At 39.2% G+C, this 15067-nt stretch overlaps 1 protein-coding gene across 14 annotated transcripts in view; it reads left to right on the top strand.

Annotated features, from left to right (window-relative positions):
* LMO7 (LIM domain 7) overlaps positions 1-15067 on the top strand; it is a 139322-nt gene that overhangs the window by 62682 nt on the left and 61573 nt on the right. Inside the window, exon 1 of one of the 14 annotated variants that reach the window (XM_074563931.1) lies at positions 584-703. The exons of 12 other annotated variants lie outside the window; for them this stretch is intronic. In XM_074563931.1, the coding sequence (XP_074420032.1) occupies positions 648-703 (56 nt within the window). In that variant the 5' untranslated portion in view covers positions 584-647. Of the gene's footprint in view, positions 1-583; positions 704-15067 lie in introns of those variants that run through there. One more of the 14 variants, XM_074563978.1, reaches the window with a different exon arrangement.

Raw genomic sequence — 15067 nt, 5'->3', positions numbered from 1 at the left:
ACCCAGAGGGCAAGCTGGTTTTCAGAGGGTTTCCAGAGAGAGTCATATGTGTGTCAGGAGAGAAATGCTGTCTGATCAGGAACTTTACCTGATCTATTTTTTTAATTATTGTTATTTACTAGAAATAAGGAATTTCGTATATTCGAGCTGAATTACAAATGTCTTCAAAACTTGTAGGACGCCAGGCCTCAGAAAAGGGATATTGTTTCATGTCTTGCTTTTGCATTATCCTCTGTTAACCTTGGACTCCGCGTTAACAATAAATCCAGTAAATCATTTCTCTTCACAAAGAGGGAAAACTTTTTTTTTTTATATATATGCTGATTTTTGTAGAAGACTGCATTTCATTTTTGGCTTTCTGACATTCCTAAGCAAATTCACTTTGCCGCTGTCACCTGAGGCTAATTGCCCGCATCTTAAACCAGCTGCGATAGGTTGTACAGCGTAACATTAGCGTGTGCCTGAAGCAGTGTGTATTTTGACACCTCGGCACTCTCGCTGTGTTCTGCTGTTGCACCACGGTTAGCGCGTGCTTTTTATCTACCCAAAATAGATTAAATAAACTGTTGCTTAAACAGTTTTCAGGCGGGGATGGCTGAGAGCAGCACGCTGGTAGGATACATCTACGTAGTGCCAGGCATCAGAGGATGCCTGATTTGCCTTGTATGTGGAAAATAGAGAAGAGGAAGGTACCATGGAAAAGGTGGGTCCGCTGCTTTTGCTGAGGAGGACGTGAGAGTTGTCATCTTATGTCAGAGCAAAACCAGTCTCTGACACTGGCTGGGAGGTTGGATCTCCATGCCTCTGCCTCCTGTAGGCTTGTCTAATTGCTCTGATGTCTTTGGTGCTGGGCAGGTCCTGCAGGAGGAACACCACCCCTCTGAGGATGATGTGCTTTATGACGAGGTGTTCCCTCTGTTCCTCCTGTGCCTGCTGCCTGGCAGTTGTGTGTGGCACAACCTCCTTCTTGCCTTGGGGGAATTCATTCACCCTCAGGCTGCTGGCATCTCAGACCGCTGTCCTGTCCCGACTGGGCAGGCTTCCTTCCCAGCAGGAAAAGTTATTTTCTCCTCATACCTCATTTCTTGTGTGCTTGCTGCCTTTCACTGTACCTTTGCTAAACATGCTCTGCCTTTCTGTCTCATCAACAATAATGCCAAGCCGTTAAGAAATATCAAACTCTTTATTTGCACGTGGTGTAATGTTCTTGTGTCACCTGAGTTAAGGCATAGACCCCGTGTTCCTGATGGCTTGCCAGAAACTGTACTAAGAAAATAATCTTCCTATCTGGTAAGGAGTTTGCAACTTTCACTTGCATTTTGATTTCTGTTGTAACTGAGATGATGCACAGCCATAATGTGGAACCCTCCTCTGTAATTACTACTAGTATCTGGGACAGGAGAGGCAAGAATCCTCTTAAATATCCAGATTCTCGGTTCCAAGTGATTATGTGATTATCCTTTTTGCAAAGAAAAAGCTCCTTAAAATTTTATTGTTTAGAAGTTTGTGTGAAGAGGGCTGGTTAAAATTACTGGTTGCTGTTCAAAGCCTTGCAAACCTCATGCTTCGCCAGATCAGCGATGAGCTTAGTAGTTGGGTGATGTGGAAAAATATACTGGCATGGATGGTTTCTTTTCTGCCAAAGAAAATGGGAGTGTGGATTAACGTCTGAGATTTATAGTTCAGTTTTTCTGTAAGTCTGCAGAAGTTATTGTTCAATGGTACAGTACAGTAATGTGTCATGTGTTCCAATAAAGATTATCCAGATGGATTTATTCCTCACATACCATGTCTGGCAGTTATGTGCGTATCTTCTTGTTTCGTGGCTAGTTATTTGTGTAAACGTGTATGTGTCCCTCTTCAGTTCGTCCAGTATATTTGATTTTTTTAGCCTAGGATCTTATTATTTTTAATCAGAGGAGTTGTTATTTTAAAGCCCAGCAGATTGTCGTTGGTTTTTTTTTGTTGTTGTTTGTTTGTTTGTTTTTATAGTAACGAAAGGTCTTAATACTTCATTTGATTCTTTTTTAGTTCTATCAAAGTCAGAATGTAATACGAGCTTAGTGGGTCTCAGTTGTCAGCATGGTTACTATTTAAAAATGTTAAGCACTTCCTTACCCAGCTCTTTAGAGGTGACACACCCAGTTGTTCCCAGCTGTGGAAGAGTTCTGAGTAAAATCATGCCATGCAGTTAAAAGTGAGGATTTGCTTAGCCGGACACCAAACTTCTATTCTGACGGCATGTGTTATCCCAAATCACAGTTTTAAAAGGAGGCAGCCTCAATAATCAGATGGATGGCATAATTAAAATTTGTCTTGTCTTTCAAGGGAGTTATTTCTTCCATCTGAAAAAAATTCTAATTCTGTAGAGTGAGGTATCCACTTAAAGAATCTCATTAAATAGTACTGATAAATCCAAACAATAGTGGTTTTATAGATGAAAATATTAAACTAAGGAAAAAAATGATGAAACAGTTCACTACCTTAATACTAAATAACAAGCTTTTTTTAAAGATACTGCAAGTCCCTGAGTCTTGATGTTGAAGTTTTCCTATATTAATTTAATTCTTCAATGAAATATCAAATCAAAATTATTACTACAGTGTTATATTTAGAGTAGGTCTTGAACGAAACTCAAAAATTGTCTCCAAAGATAGCTGGAAGTATCTCAGCAGTACTCAGTATTTGGATAAGGCCTTCAACTTTTTGCTGCTCTATACTTCTACACATATTTATTATCAATCCTGTATGCTAAATAAAGTGCACATCGTATAAGGCAAACAGAAAACCCTGTTGGAAAAGTCTTGCTGAAGTGGGATTAAGTGCATACATGAGATGAAATAACGGAGCTCTGACTCTGGCCCTGGCATTTCTAACTTTTGGATAGCTTTAACTTACCAATTTAATGTTTATTTAGCACAATTATTTTTCATTATTTCCTAAAGCAAAAAGCAACTCTGGAAAAATTTGGATGCCGTGCCTTCCGTAGCGTATGTAACTACCGGAGTCAACTGGAGGGAAGTAACAACTGTTACCTGTCGTGTTCAGCCTCGTGTTCATGCATTTCAGAAGCTGAGTTTTTGAGACAGGCCCTCTATTTCAGATCAGAAATAATGCTTTCTGAATTTAAAATGCCACAAAAAAAGTTTTTTGAGAGATTGGATGCTCTTAAAATAAATCCGGAGAAAATGAAATAGTTGCTAAGTGATGTGATTGTAAGAATGTATTCTGCATCTTTTCATCCATCTGGAGCAGGATACATTTCATGGGGTTTTCTTCTGATTAAATAAGAATGAACAATTATTATAGAATCATAGAATGGTTTGGGTTGGAAGGGACCTTAAAGATCATCTTGTGATGATCTTTAACCCCCTGCCATGGGCAGGGTCACCTCCCACTATATCAACATAAACTATTTTTAAGCATACATGCAGAATCACTGCCTGCCATATCACAGCTATTGTCCCTTACTAAGCAACCATCTCGAAAAGGAAGCCTTCCCGTGCCAAGCTAAGCCAAACACAAAGCATCCTCTGGTACCTAACTTCTTTATCCCATCATTCAGATTACTTACAATAACGCCAGCGCCTTCTTTCAGTGATGAAGTTGCTTCACTTGCCTTTTTGGGTGCAACCACTAAATGCGCTGATATAATAGGGTTCCTGAAAATAGCAGCAAAGCAGTAGCAGAGAGAGGTTGAATGCAGATGTAGCTTCTTCCAGTTCTATGTTCAGTGTTTTAGCAATTTCCCATTCTTCATGTGGTAGGAAAATAACTGTAGATTTTAGTTTCGAATCAGAAAAGAGTTTGGTTTGTTGGTATTTTTTGGTTGGTTGGTTTGGTTGTTTGTGGTTGGGTTTTGGTTTTTTTTTTTTATATATATATAAAAGTTGATAGTTTCTTATGACTTTCATGTTCTTCCTGTCTAGTGCTGGGCAATACGCTGTGTTTCCTGATTCCACTTGTGTTTCCTGCTCAGGGTGCTTGCTTCTGCAGGGTCAACAAAGGCACAGTGAAATTTCTGTTCTATGGGATGAATGGTACCACTGCCGAATAGATCACCAGAGAAGGCAATCTGCATAAAAACCACTGAAAAGATGGTCTTTTTCAGTGGAGGATTGTTGTCTTAGAAATCTGATTTTTGGAGAGCTTTAATCGTGAAAGCAGTACCACCTCTCAATCTTAGGAGGAGTTTTTTGGGGTTGCTTTGCCAGTAACGCTCAGATCTTTGAACTGTCTGGCAAGGGACTTAGCTGGAAGCTTAAGGTGTAATGATGAGATACTTTTTTGGGACTTGTACACCGTTTTGTGCCTTGGGAAGAGCTGCCGTATTTTGCTTAAAGGAGGCAGACTTGAGAGAGAGACAGACTGCCTACAAATTGGCTCGCGCTGCCAGAGAGAGAGACAGTGCAAGTCAGTTTGTGATCAGGTAGCTCAGAGCTAGTGTTTGCTCTTGGTAACACTGAATTCACACTTGTGTCGTCTTCCATATCTAATATATTTGCAGGGTTACTGTATCTTCCTGGAAACTTTTTTGCTGAAGTATTTCATGCTTAGAATAAGAGGGTATGATGGAGCGGAACCTGAATTTGCTGTACTGATTTTTTTTCCAAGAAACACACATTTTAATGAGTTGAAAAACCTAGTTCTAATTTGGCTTCAAAAAAAAAGAAAAAGAAAAACAAAACAAAACACCCAAAACACACAACACGGAACCACCCTTTCCTGCCTTTTTATTTTGTGTAGAATAGAAAGTTGTGGACTGGATGAAAGCCAAGTGCTTCACTGCGAGACGTATGATAGTAGTTAGCCCAAAACTTAGACCTGTGTAATGTCTCCAGCTTATACCTGTGTGACTGAAGAGTCAGTCACCCAAAGGCTGGAGCATAAAGGTTTAAGAAACTGTCTTTGAATTCAAGTTGAGATGAAAGGAATAAAAGATGGCTTTTTGTGGGTCTTGAAAGCTGAAATGCTAACCATTTACCCAAAATTTAATTAGAACAATGAATGATGCTTTTTTTTTTTGTATGTCCAGGGAAATAACATTTTTTTTTTTTTACACATGTGGTTGTAATAGGCTTTTATTGTGGTAACTGAGTTTCCTAGTGACACTTCTCTTGAAATGGAAAAGTGCAGCACCCTCACTTCAGAATGACTCTAGAAATGTTCCTATGACTTTGTAAGTGTGGAAATTCTCTTTTGGCTATGCCCGTTTTCACAGAAATGGGTAATATTTACAGCAGCTAATCTTCCTGGGCATAGCCATATTCTAAACATTGAAATTGCTGTATTTATTTTGTTTATGATATAACTAATTTCAAGATCATTCATTTCACATGTTTCACTTTTATTAATACTGATAGCAGTTATGCAGAGGTAAAGAAAATGAAAATAGAGTGTATTTTATCAGCCTTGTGAAACTGTTGTTCTTCGTGTAAAATATTCACTTATGTCATTAATTTGTATAAGCTTTAAATCATTCCAGTAAAACTGTTGTAGGCAATAAAATATCTTCCAGACTTTGGACCATGCCTGCTAGAAACTTAGCTCCAACTCTTCAGTGTAAAGTCTATAAAGTGTTGGGTGTGGTGCTATTGAATCTTTTGGTGAAGTTTCTGATCATTAAGAGAAATGTTTGAGATTGTTCATTTTTTTTTTTCTATTGAGTAACTGGACGGTGAATAATTTATACTTCCTTTATGGGATTATACTCTTGATGGTGTTTGATTTACCATTTATCTATTTTGTGAAGATGGTTCTGCTGTAAGAGTGAAAAAACCTTTGGAGTTGTATACTTGTACCTACGAGTGTACAGGAGGAGTCTGAACAAATCTGGAAAAAAAAAAAAAAAGACATCAGTGCGTTCGTTGTATCGAGAACAGTTCAGGTACCTTTAGTGAAACAGATCTATAGACTTATATTGGAATTTAAATAGTTATGCTACAAAACTGAAGGGTTTGCTGAAGGAGGTTGTAATAGCTTTCTGCTGAAAGGTGTTGATTTTTTTAAAGTCCTCATTTTTGATCCTCTTACAATATCTCTGGAATAACTTTTGTGGGGATACAAAGCCTTTACAAAGTTTTTCAGTGCTCTTTTGCTTTGTATTAAGAGAAGTGTCTCTAACCTTTTAGGATTCCCATGGGAGTCCACCTAAACCTTAGGCACCTGTATCCATTTTAAGCATGCACACCAATCCCCTAACACCCTAGGATTAAATGCAGTTTATAAAACAATGCAGTAGAGAGAGGAAAGCAATTTGGATGATTAGCACTGAGTTACGAAAGAAGGCAAAGAGAAAACCTGTATGTTCTGTTAGTGTGGTTTTTTTTTTTCCTGTACAAAAAAAGTGCTTGCATCTGAGGTTGGAAGTTGAAGGACATCTAAAGAAGAATAAGCTTGTGTTACCTTCATATCAATTATACAGAATATATGTGCAAGTTCACAATCTTATTATTTTTAATGTATTTTACCGTGAAATTGCTGACGTTCATTTAGCTTTTCTGTACACAGACAACTCAATAGGAAGAGCTCCTATATTTAAATACTGGTGGAAGATGACTACTTGAAGTTTTCCATGGATACGGGAGTTTGGTAACCATACTCTGTAAACAGGGAAAGTAAAGCTGAAGAGGGTATTGACAGTCCTGGATCCTACTTCATACAAAACCCTAATTTTGGCCATTTTTATTCCTGAGTTGTGATTAATGCTATTGTTACACTGCTTTCAGAGATTTCAACTCTGATTGTTATTGCTGCTTGATTGAACCACTCATAGTATCCTTCAAAGTAGCATTAATAGGTTTTCTGCCGTGAGCACTACGTAATTGGTACACAAACGTAATTGGTAATGCAGTAACAAATTCAAATATTTTTATAAAGCATATGGCAAGAGGGTTGCGGGACTGTTTTCATCTTGTCACTGAAACCAGTTAAATGAAATCATGTCTCGCCATATGGTTAGAAGACAAGTAGGGGCAGGGGGGAGGGGGAAATGAAGAGTGCTAGGTAGCAGCCAAACTTAACCACACAAAGGCACTTTTCATGTTTCTTTTAAATGATAGAGATCTGTTGTCTTTAAGAAACAAAAAGAAAAAAAAAAACCCAACAACAAAAGAAAACCCAACTAGAGAACATTTCTCCAGGCTGAACAAGCTGGGTGATGAAGCTCAAGACCTCCTAGCGGCCTCCACTCAACTTCTTTCAGTTTACTGATGTCTTTCCTGTACTGGGGGGCACCAAACTGGAGATGGCAGCATTACAGACGTGGTGTAATGAGCACTGAGGAAAGGAGGGGGATGATCAGGTCCATCAGCCTTCTGGCCATGCTCCATTTCATACGGTCTTAGGCGCTGTTGGCCAACATTGGCTGGGGTCTGCTGCTGGCTGATGTTCAGCCCAGCAGGACCCCAGGCCTGGCTCTCCACCCAGCCCTGCTATCGCAGGGGTTAGGTCCATCCTGGGGGCAGGACTCGGACTTTGTTCTCGTTGAATGTCAAGATGTTCTTACAGAGCCAGTCCTCCTGGCAGCCCTGCCCTCCGGCGTATGGACTGCGCCCTCCCCATGCTCCTGGCTGCTTGGGGAGGGAGTGTGGTATCAGAAACTGACTCAGAAAGAAAAATTTTCTAAGCTGCTGCAGCCGATTGCTGTAACTAGAGTGAGAAGGTTGACTAATGTGGATGATATTTCCTCTCTCCTTTCCCTTCTAGAAAAAACGTCCTGCAAATGTAAACACGTAACACACCTTTGAACTCAGTATGTACAGATACGCATCAACTGACGTGGATTCCAATGCGTTATATGATAAAATGTTTAACTGGGGCGGGGAAAGGGAGGCTAAGTTCAAAATACTTCTGCTTTTGCAAAGGCTATTAAATTACAGCCAGCCACTTGTGCCTTGTGAATAAACGCTGAAATATGCTTGTCGGATTTATGGGGCAGTAATATATCCTTTTTAACTCCGTGACCTGATGTTTGCAAGATGCTCTCAGCTGTGATCGTTTTCTGGGGTGAGGGATGTACGTGGTAAAGCATTAGCTAAAAATGCTCAAGTTAACAGAAGGCACAGTGTATTTATGTGTGGTTTGACTTGAAGATGTGATGTATTTTCATCACAGATCTGTGCAGTTTGGAAATTACTCTGCAATTCCACAAAGTAATCCTAATCTGTCCAAATTTACCAGTGTTGACTACTCTAGTAAACAGCTTTTAATAGTAGTTTGCAGGTTAATTTTTCAGAAACTGTGTTCTTTTTTATGTATAAAATAGAAGGAAAAGTTGGGTTACTTAAGTGAGAACAGGAAAATTCCAATTTTGTGTGTAAAATGATGAGTTCTGCGGCAGCTGATACTGCTCAGTCCGGAGATAATGGGGTTAGGAGTTTTGTGACAGCATCTGTTCAATGCCAGTCCAAGAAAAAAGGAAACAAATCACCACCAACAAAAAAGCCCAAAACAAAAAAAAAACCAAACCAACAACCACCCCCCCCCCCAAAAAAAAAACAAAACAAAAACAACCCAGAAAAAAAACTCATGCATTGTTAAGAAGTATCAGGAATAGGAAAAACAATGGCACATCACTGTGCTGCTGGAGGTAATATGGAGTTTGCCAATGTTGTAAATACCATCTGAAGCTTTGGACTTGGATCACTTTCCCTTTCCTCACTCTCCCACTTCAGCTCCCCAAAATCCCCCAAAATCAAATCTATGGAACTGGAATATCTCCATCCTCATGGCATTTCTCTGACCAAAAGTAGGAATAGCTTCTGCTGCAGGTTTAGTTGAGCTTGTAAGAGAGATGATGGATGAAGAGAAGAGGTGGACAAAGTAGCGAGCTTAAAACAAACCAATAAACAAGAAAACCCCTCGCAAAGGCATGGACAAAGTGGTTCAACTAGTCACTGTGTCCCACGTTATATGAATAATCAATGAACCAAACAAAGGGGCAGTAGGCTTCCTTGTCAACAGATGCTGTGGATGATAAAAGTTTACTTGAGTTCAGCGGGTAGTGGAGAAGTTCACAGAAGGGAAATCTCTTAAGAGTTACTTAATATGGGGACACCACATCTAGCTTGGGAAGTCCCCAAGGGAAAAGCATCTTGCCTGTTCTATTTTTACTCTTCCTTAGGCAACCACTTAGGGTTGCACGGGAGGATGGGATCCCTGGGCTAGACAGAGTTTTGATCTGGCCCCATGTGGATGCTCCTGTACGTGGTTTTGAAAAGGACGCATCCAGTGAAAGCCGCTTTTAACTTCTGTAGATCTATGATAACCTCTTCCAAGAAGTAAAAGTAAGGAAAAAATCAGATGCAAATTTTATGGAAGCAATTAATTTGATTTGCCAAATCAATCAAGCAATCTACCATTGTTAAGCTTTAGTGGAACGTTACACAGAGGTACTGAAAAGATGAATGAAATCATGGTAGGTCTCTTATTCTAGACCAGTACGTGACCAGGTTGTGCAGTCATGGGGAAAAAAATTGTTATCGATTCTTAGGAATTTTAACATTTGATGGTTTTTCATCAAGCCATTTGAAGTTTTAGTAAAAGCTTCATAAGAGAAATAAATAAGAATGGCTGAAATTCTCTTGAAAAAAGCTGGTGCGTGTATTTGCATATACTATATTTAGCATCATTACTTAAAAGCTACTTTTGCTCTAAAAAGATCAGTTAATTTAAGAGGTTTTGTTACTGATTTTGGCATGGGTAATGTAACTGTAAGATCACACATCAGATGGTTATGCAGAAGGCACACCCACCCAGACTGAATAAGCGCAGAATAAGATGCATCAGTAATGATACTCCTCTGCTATGCTCATCCTGCAAAACACTCGCTTTCTCTGTGCAGAACATTTTATTCTCTGAAATCTGAGCTCGCCTCTTGTATTCAATGTTGACTGCTGTTGAGAAATCATACAGAAGTCACTTAGCACTCGTGATTTACTAGTATTTGCCATTTCATTGTGATGTTTTTGTTCCTTCAAGAGGAAAAAAATTCTCTTGTAAAAGGATACTTTTCTTCTTATAAACAACATTTTGTCTTTCTGAAGCCTTTTCCTCTTTAAGCTGAGACTAAATTCCTTGGTTTAATTCCGTCTTCTCTAATACTGTTTGAATAATTTGTGAATGTATTCAAAAAACTAGTTTGTTTAGTTATTAAATAACCGATACAGAAATCTCCAGTTACCCAGGTGGTGTAGTCAGTCTAGGGTGGTGATCATCACCAAAATGATGTGACTGCATTTGTAAATTATTTAATCTATTTTTCTGTTCAGTATTCTTTTTCATTGATTGGATAGGGTTTTAAATCTATGAATCCAGCGACCGATGGCACCAAACAGCACAAGTCAGCGTGTCCAAGCTTTGCCTGCTTGGGTACCACGGGAGCGATGAGTGCACAGTAGATGCTCTCTGCTGCGCACCAGGCTGCCAACGCAGGAGGACACATCAGCTCAGCGCCTGGCTTGCCAGCACCTCTGTGCAAGAGTGTGCTGGTTCAGACTCTCAGAACAAACTAAGGCAGGTACTCCATGCTTATGCTGTGTTTAGGTGTCTGCCTAAGTTGCTTGATAAACTTCCTTTCTTTAATCTTTAGTGGCCGGCATGAGTTTTATCAGGAAAAAAAGCTGGAATGAAGGACTAAGGAAGGACTAGTGCTTTTTGGTTTTCTCAGATCAGAAAGTACATTTACACGAATGGGCACTGCAGTGAAAGGGCAGAGAAAGGCGGGGAGGCTGGGCAAGGTGTACAAACCAAGAAGAACCTGAATTCAAAGAGGATTCAAAATCCATTCCCAAACTGGAGCTTAATCTGAGTAATTGTGAAATCTTCACTGAACTCAGTTTGAACTGAAATAGGGCTGAGAACAGATAGGAAATCTTAATCTTAAGAATGAACTTGGTACATGAAATAAGTTCACTTCTTAGCAACTCTGTTGGTCTGTTTGGTTTTTTTAGCCTTTACTATATATCCTTTCCCAAAGGATAAATTTTACAGTGGAAAAAGTGCAATGGTGTGAAAAACTGTCTAAATAGAAATGCAAGCTGAACATAACAATATATGAGGAGAATAAAAGACAAAGGTTTGGTTCTCTCCAGCAGCTCAAGTATGAGCACATAAGTGAAAATGCTTATGTAGAAGTAGGTCAAAAAAAACAGTGAATGCTTCTCCCCAGGTAGCGTAGTCTGTGAAGAAGAAAGGAGTCCACTGGTTCAGGTAGTACGCAGCTTCTCTTTGTTGTACTTGATCAGAGATAGGTCTGCATGATATAAGGTGTGTTGGGTTGGCTTAACACCTAGGTTATGGGAACAGCAGCCTCTTCTGCTAAAACTGCAAGGACTGACCTAGAGCTGTGTCTCACCACGGTGCAGCTGGAGTGTACGTTGTCGGCACCTGTGACTGTGTCCTGCTGGAGTAACATCCCATTGCAGCTTTCTCCTTTACCCATCTTTCCCTTTCCACAAGAGCTTTAGTGTTTCTGTACTACGCCACTTGACATAGCCATCTAACCTGAGCTCTGCCTAAACTACTGTGTTCCTCTACAGAACTTGTTAGAGGACAGTGTAGCGAGGACAAAAGAAATTGCAGCAAAATTTGATTCAAAGCTAATGTGAAAGAATCAAGCTCTTTATTTCTTTCGTTAACTATCATGCAGAAACGGATCTCAGCTGCTCAGTAGTATTAGAGAAGCATCGCGAGTTATTGTCAGCATCACCGAAATGCATTTTCTCACTTTCAACTACAACATTTCAAATGGCAGAATGGTTTGCATTGCCTACCTACAGATTTGGGTGGGTTTTTTTCAAGTCCGAGAGGAGCCTGAATTGGAAGTTTCTGTATTGGCTTAATTCCAGTTCAGGGGAGGTGGGGAAGCAGTGAACACTGGAAATTTCGTCTTGTCTCCTGTTGCCCAGGAATGTGTTTGTGTGGTTTCCATCATGTAAAAATGGCGTATTGCTGTCTGATCAGTCAGAGGAGAGAAGTTCGCTTTTATCTCCCAGGGAAGGAATCTTTTTGATGGACGCGTACCAAAGGCACGCGCGCCTTACTTATAGAAGGAGCTTTTGTTTGCAGAATTTTTGTCAGGAAAGCAAATACGTTCAAGCTCCTAGAAACTGTTTGGTCAAGCTTAATTGCATGTAGGTTTTGGCATACAACGTTTAATGGAACATGCTCCTGGTATTTGTGCATCTGTAGTCGCAGGAGAGACTGGGCCCCTTGTAAACTGAAATAAGCAGCAGTGAAAACGGTGGAAGAAAACGAAAACTACTAAACAGTGTGTTTTCTACCTTCACCCATGAGAGTGCTTCAGCCAATTACTTCAGGTTACTTCAGCTCTTGGTACTGTGATTTCTTTGTTAATGCTAATATGTTTAATTATCAAGACTCCCTTCAGTTTCAAAGCTCTAGTGTATTAAGATTAATCTTTACCTGTAAAATATTATATACTCTGCTTTTACTGTAAATGGAGAGGGGTTAGCATCTTCTCAGTTTCTAGTTCCTTGGCCATAGGTGTTCTGCGTGCCACCACTGCCGTCATTCAGAATAGCCTTCTGATAACTCTGCAGTTAATTTGGGATACCCGGTGAAGATGCTTTCTCCCTGTTTTCATTCTCCATTTCTCAGACGTCTCTGCCAGGCAACTCTCAAAACAAACAGCAATGCCAGGCCAGCCTCAGAGAGTGCACGCTTTGAAGTAGAGCGCAGGTGACGGTTCTTAAAGGTTAGTCTTTAATGGTATTACAAAAGGTAGCTGTAGAGGTTTCCATCCATTTGCTTATTAAAGTGTGTTAATGCCTTGATCCTTACATAAAAAAAAAAAATAATTAGTGGGTAATTATTAGAAAAAATTACCTTATACTTTCCTCGGTGGTGGAGGATATAGCAGAAATTAGTTTGTAGCCAGGATTTGAAAGCGTGTGGCTCTTTTTTAAGTGATGGTCAACACAGCAAGATACAGTGTAAGACAAGAGTATAAGAAAAACTGGGTATAGATGGGCAACTTAAAAGCCTTGTAGAAAAGAGAGGGCAGAAAAAGAAGTTGGCTCATTAAACAAAGCAAGTTGCAGTACATTATAATCTTTGTATTACCTGCAAGAAAATTAATAATTATTTAAGAGAGTAAATACTGTGGTATTGAATTTATTGGATAATTAATTATATGTTTAATTTTTAAGAGAAGTGCTTTTTGGTTTGACTAAAGCTTGCTCATCCTGGTGGTACTCCTTGTCCAGTCTTCAACTTGCAAAGAAGTACTTTGTCAAGGCTCAGTTGTACCCATGAAACACAGGATCTTCTATGCAAGCTAAAATTAGCAAAAAAATAAAAGCCTTTGAAGAAAGCAGAATTTCCAAACAGTTTTTATTTCTGTAAGACGCTCCTGAATCATGAGCGTGTTAGTGAACATATTTTTGAGGCAAAAAGGTATGACATGAAAATGAGCGTATTTGAGATTTTTACACGCTGTAAATCAGCACAGAATGAATTTAAGTGTGCGTTTATGTATTTTTAAAGGCCTATTTACTTCACATCCAATCTGCTGATTTCTATGATATCAGCATGCACCAATGCTAAAATTTCAATGTCACTGCTTAAAAAGAGAAGTGAATTGGGAGTGCTTTTGACAGGATGTTTATTTTTTTTTTTGTCGTTGCAAAGAATGATACTTCTATGCTTTTAACTTATTATTCTTTTCCTGGTGGGTTTCCTTTTTGAAGCATTGCTGGTTTTTGTTGGTAACTTTACTATACAAAGAAGTTCAAATATATTCACCTGTGTGTACCTATCCTGTGTCTCTCAGAGTTTTTCCTTCAGGCACTTAAGTAATAACTAGTTACTTTTAATAATAGTTCAAATAATTGCATACTTGACAATCTGTCCAGAGTTCGTGCAACAGTTCCGGATTTCTTTCCCTAGCAAAAGCTTCCACAGATTCTTTCCTACCTGAAAAAATTTTGGGGTGCATACTTTTACGTGTACTCAATGTGCTGCTTTCTAAGCAAAGAGCTTTAAATGCGATGTGTCAAGAATACTTCACATTCATTTTCGTTCTCTTTGAGCATTAAATGTCTTACTACTGCAGTGATTCTGAATCAGTGTCTTCCAATAAATTAGCATCAAACAGATGGCTGATTTGTTATATCATGCGCTGTTTCTCATAGTACTGATTTGTGTTATTAAAGATGAGGCTTGCATAACTTACACTGCAGTATAAGCTATTTTTGAGTATCTTAGAAAACTTTTACAGAGTGCTACTTTGCCATAAATGTATTTCCTTTCCTATGACTGTTGAAGATGAAGATGTTGATCTTGATGAGGACTGTTGCATGTCTTTGTACCTTTACCTGCTAAAAAAACCAACATCTACAACAGTGACTCTTACTAAATTTATTTTTTAAATGTATACTGTAGCAGTTTAATTGTGCCACTAACTGCATCTACACTGAAATGTAGAGAAGATATTTTAAGAGCACTCCAGCTATTTTTTCATGGCCTTCTTCACCTATCTAATGCTATGCAGCAAGAAAGTGAAAATATATTGCAAAAAACTTTGTGTTATGTGGATAATGTGGTCAACAGTTTACCATCTGGCAAGCAAATGTGATGATCAATGTTATCTCCCATGTATGCTATCTGTGGGTCAAAGGGTGAAGGTATTTCCATCCCATTCTTTTCTCCTGTACTTTATGGTGGTTGCCTTCCTGTCAAGGAGTGTCAAACCTGAGTTTTGCTGCAGTTTGACAACCTATTCCTAAACCGTCAGCAGACACTAACTTATCGTCTCCTCATTGGTTATCCTACTGGTTATTCCTCCGTTGGACTGAGTTAACTTCATGTAGCTCTGTTAGCCTGGAGGTGAAAAGAAGGAGGGGAGACCTTGGAAGTTATTCTGACTCTCACTGTTGCAATGTGCACGTTGGTGATGGGACCTCTGAAGTGGCTTCCTGTGTAATTTTTCCCTAATTGTAATTTGTTTCAGGTAGGCTACACTAGAATTGGGTGTAATCAAGAGGAGAAACATCTGATTAGCTTTAGTGAACTGCCTTTGCATTTCTCATCCTGTCTAGATTAT

This window comes from Larus michahellis, chromosome 1 (genome assembly GCF_964199755.1).
Source record: "Larus michahellis chromosome 1, bLarMic1.1, whole genome shotgun sequence".
Classification (NCBI taxonomy): domain Eukaryota; kingdom Metazoa; phylum Chordata; class Aves; order Charadriiformes; family Laridae; genus Larus; species Larus michahellis.
The sequence above is the reverse complement of the archived record's forward strand: the minus strand, read 5'-3'. Positions and strand labels throughout refer to the sequence as shown.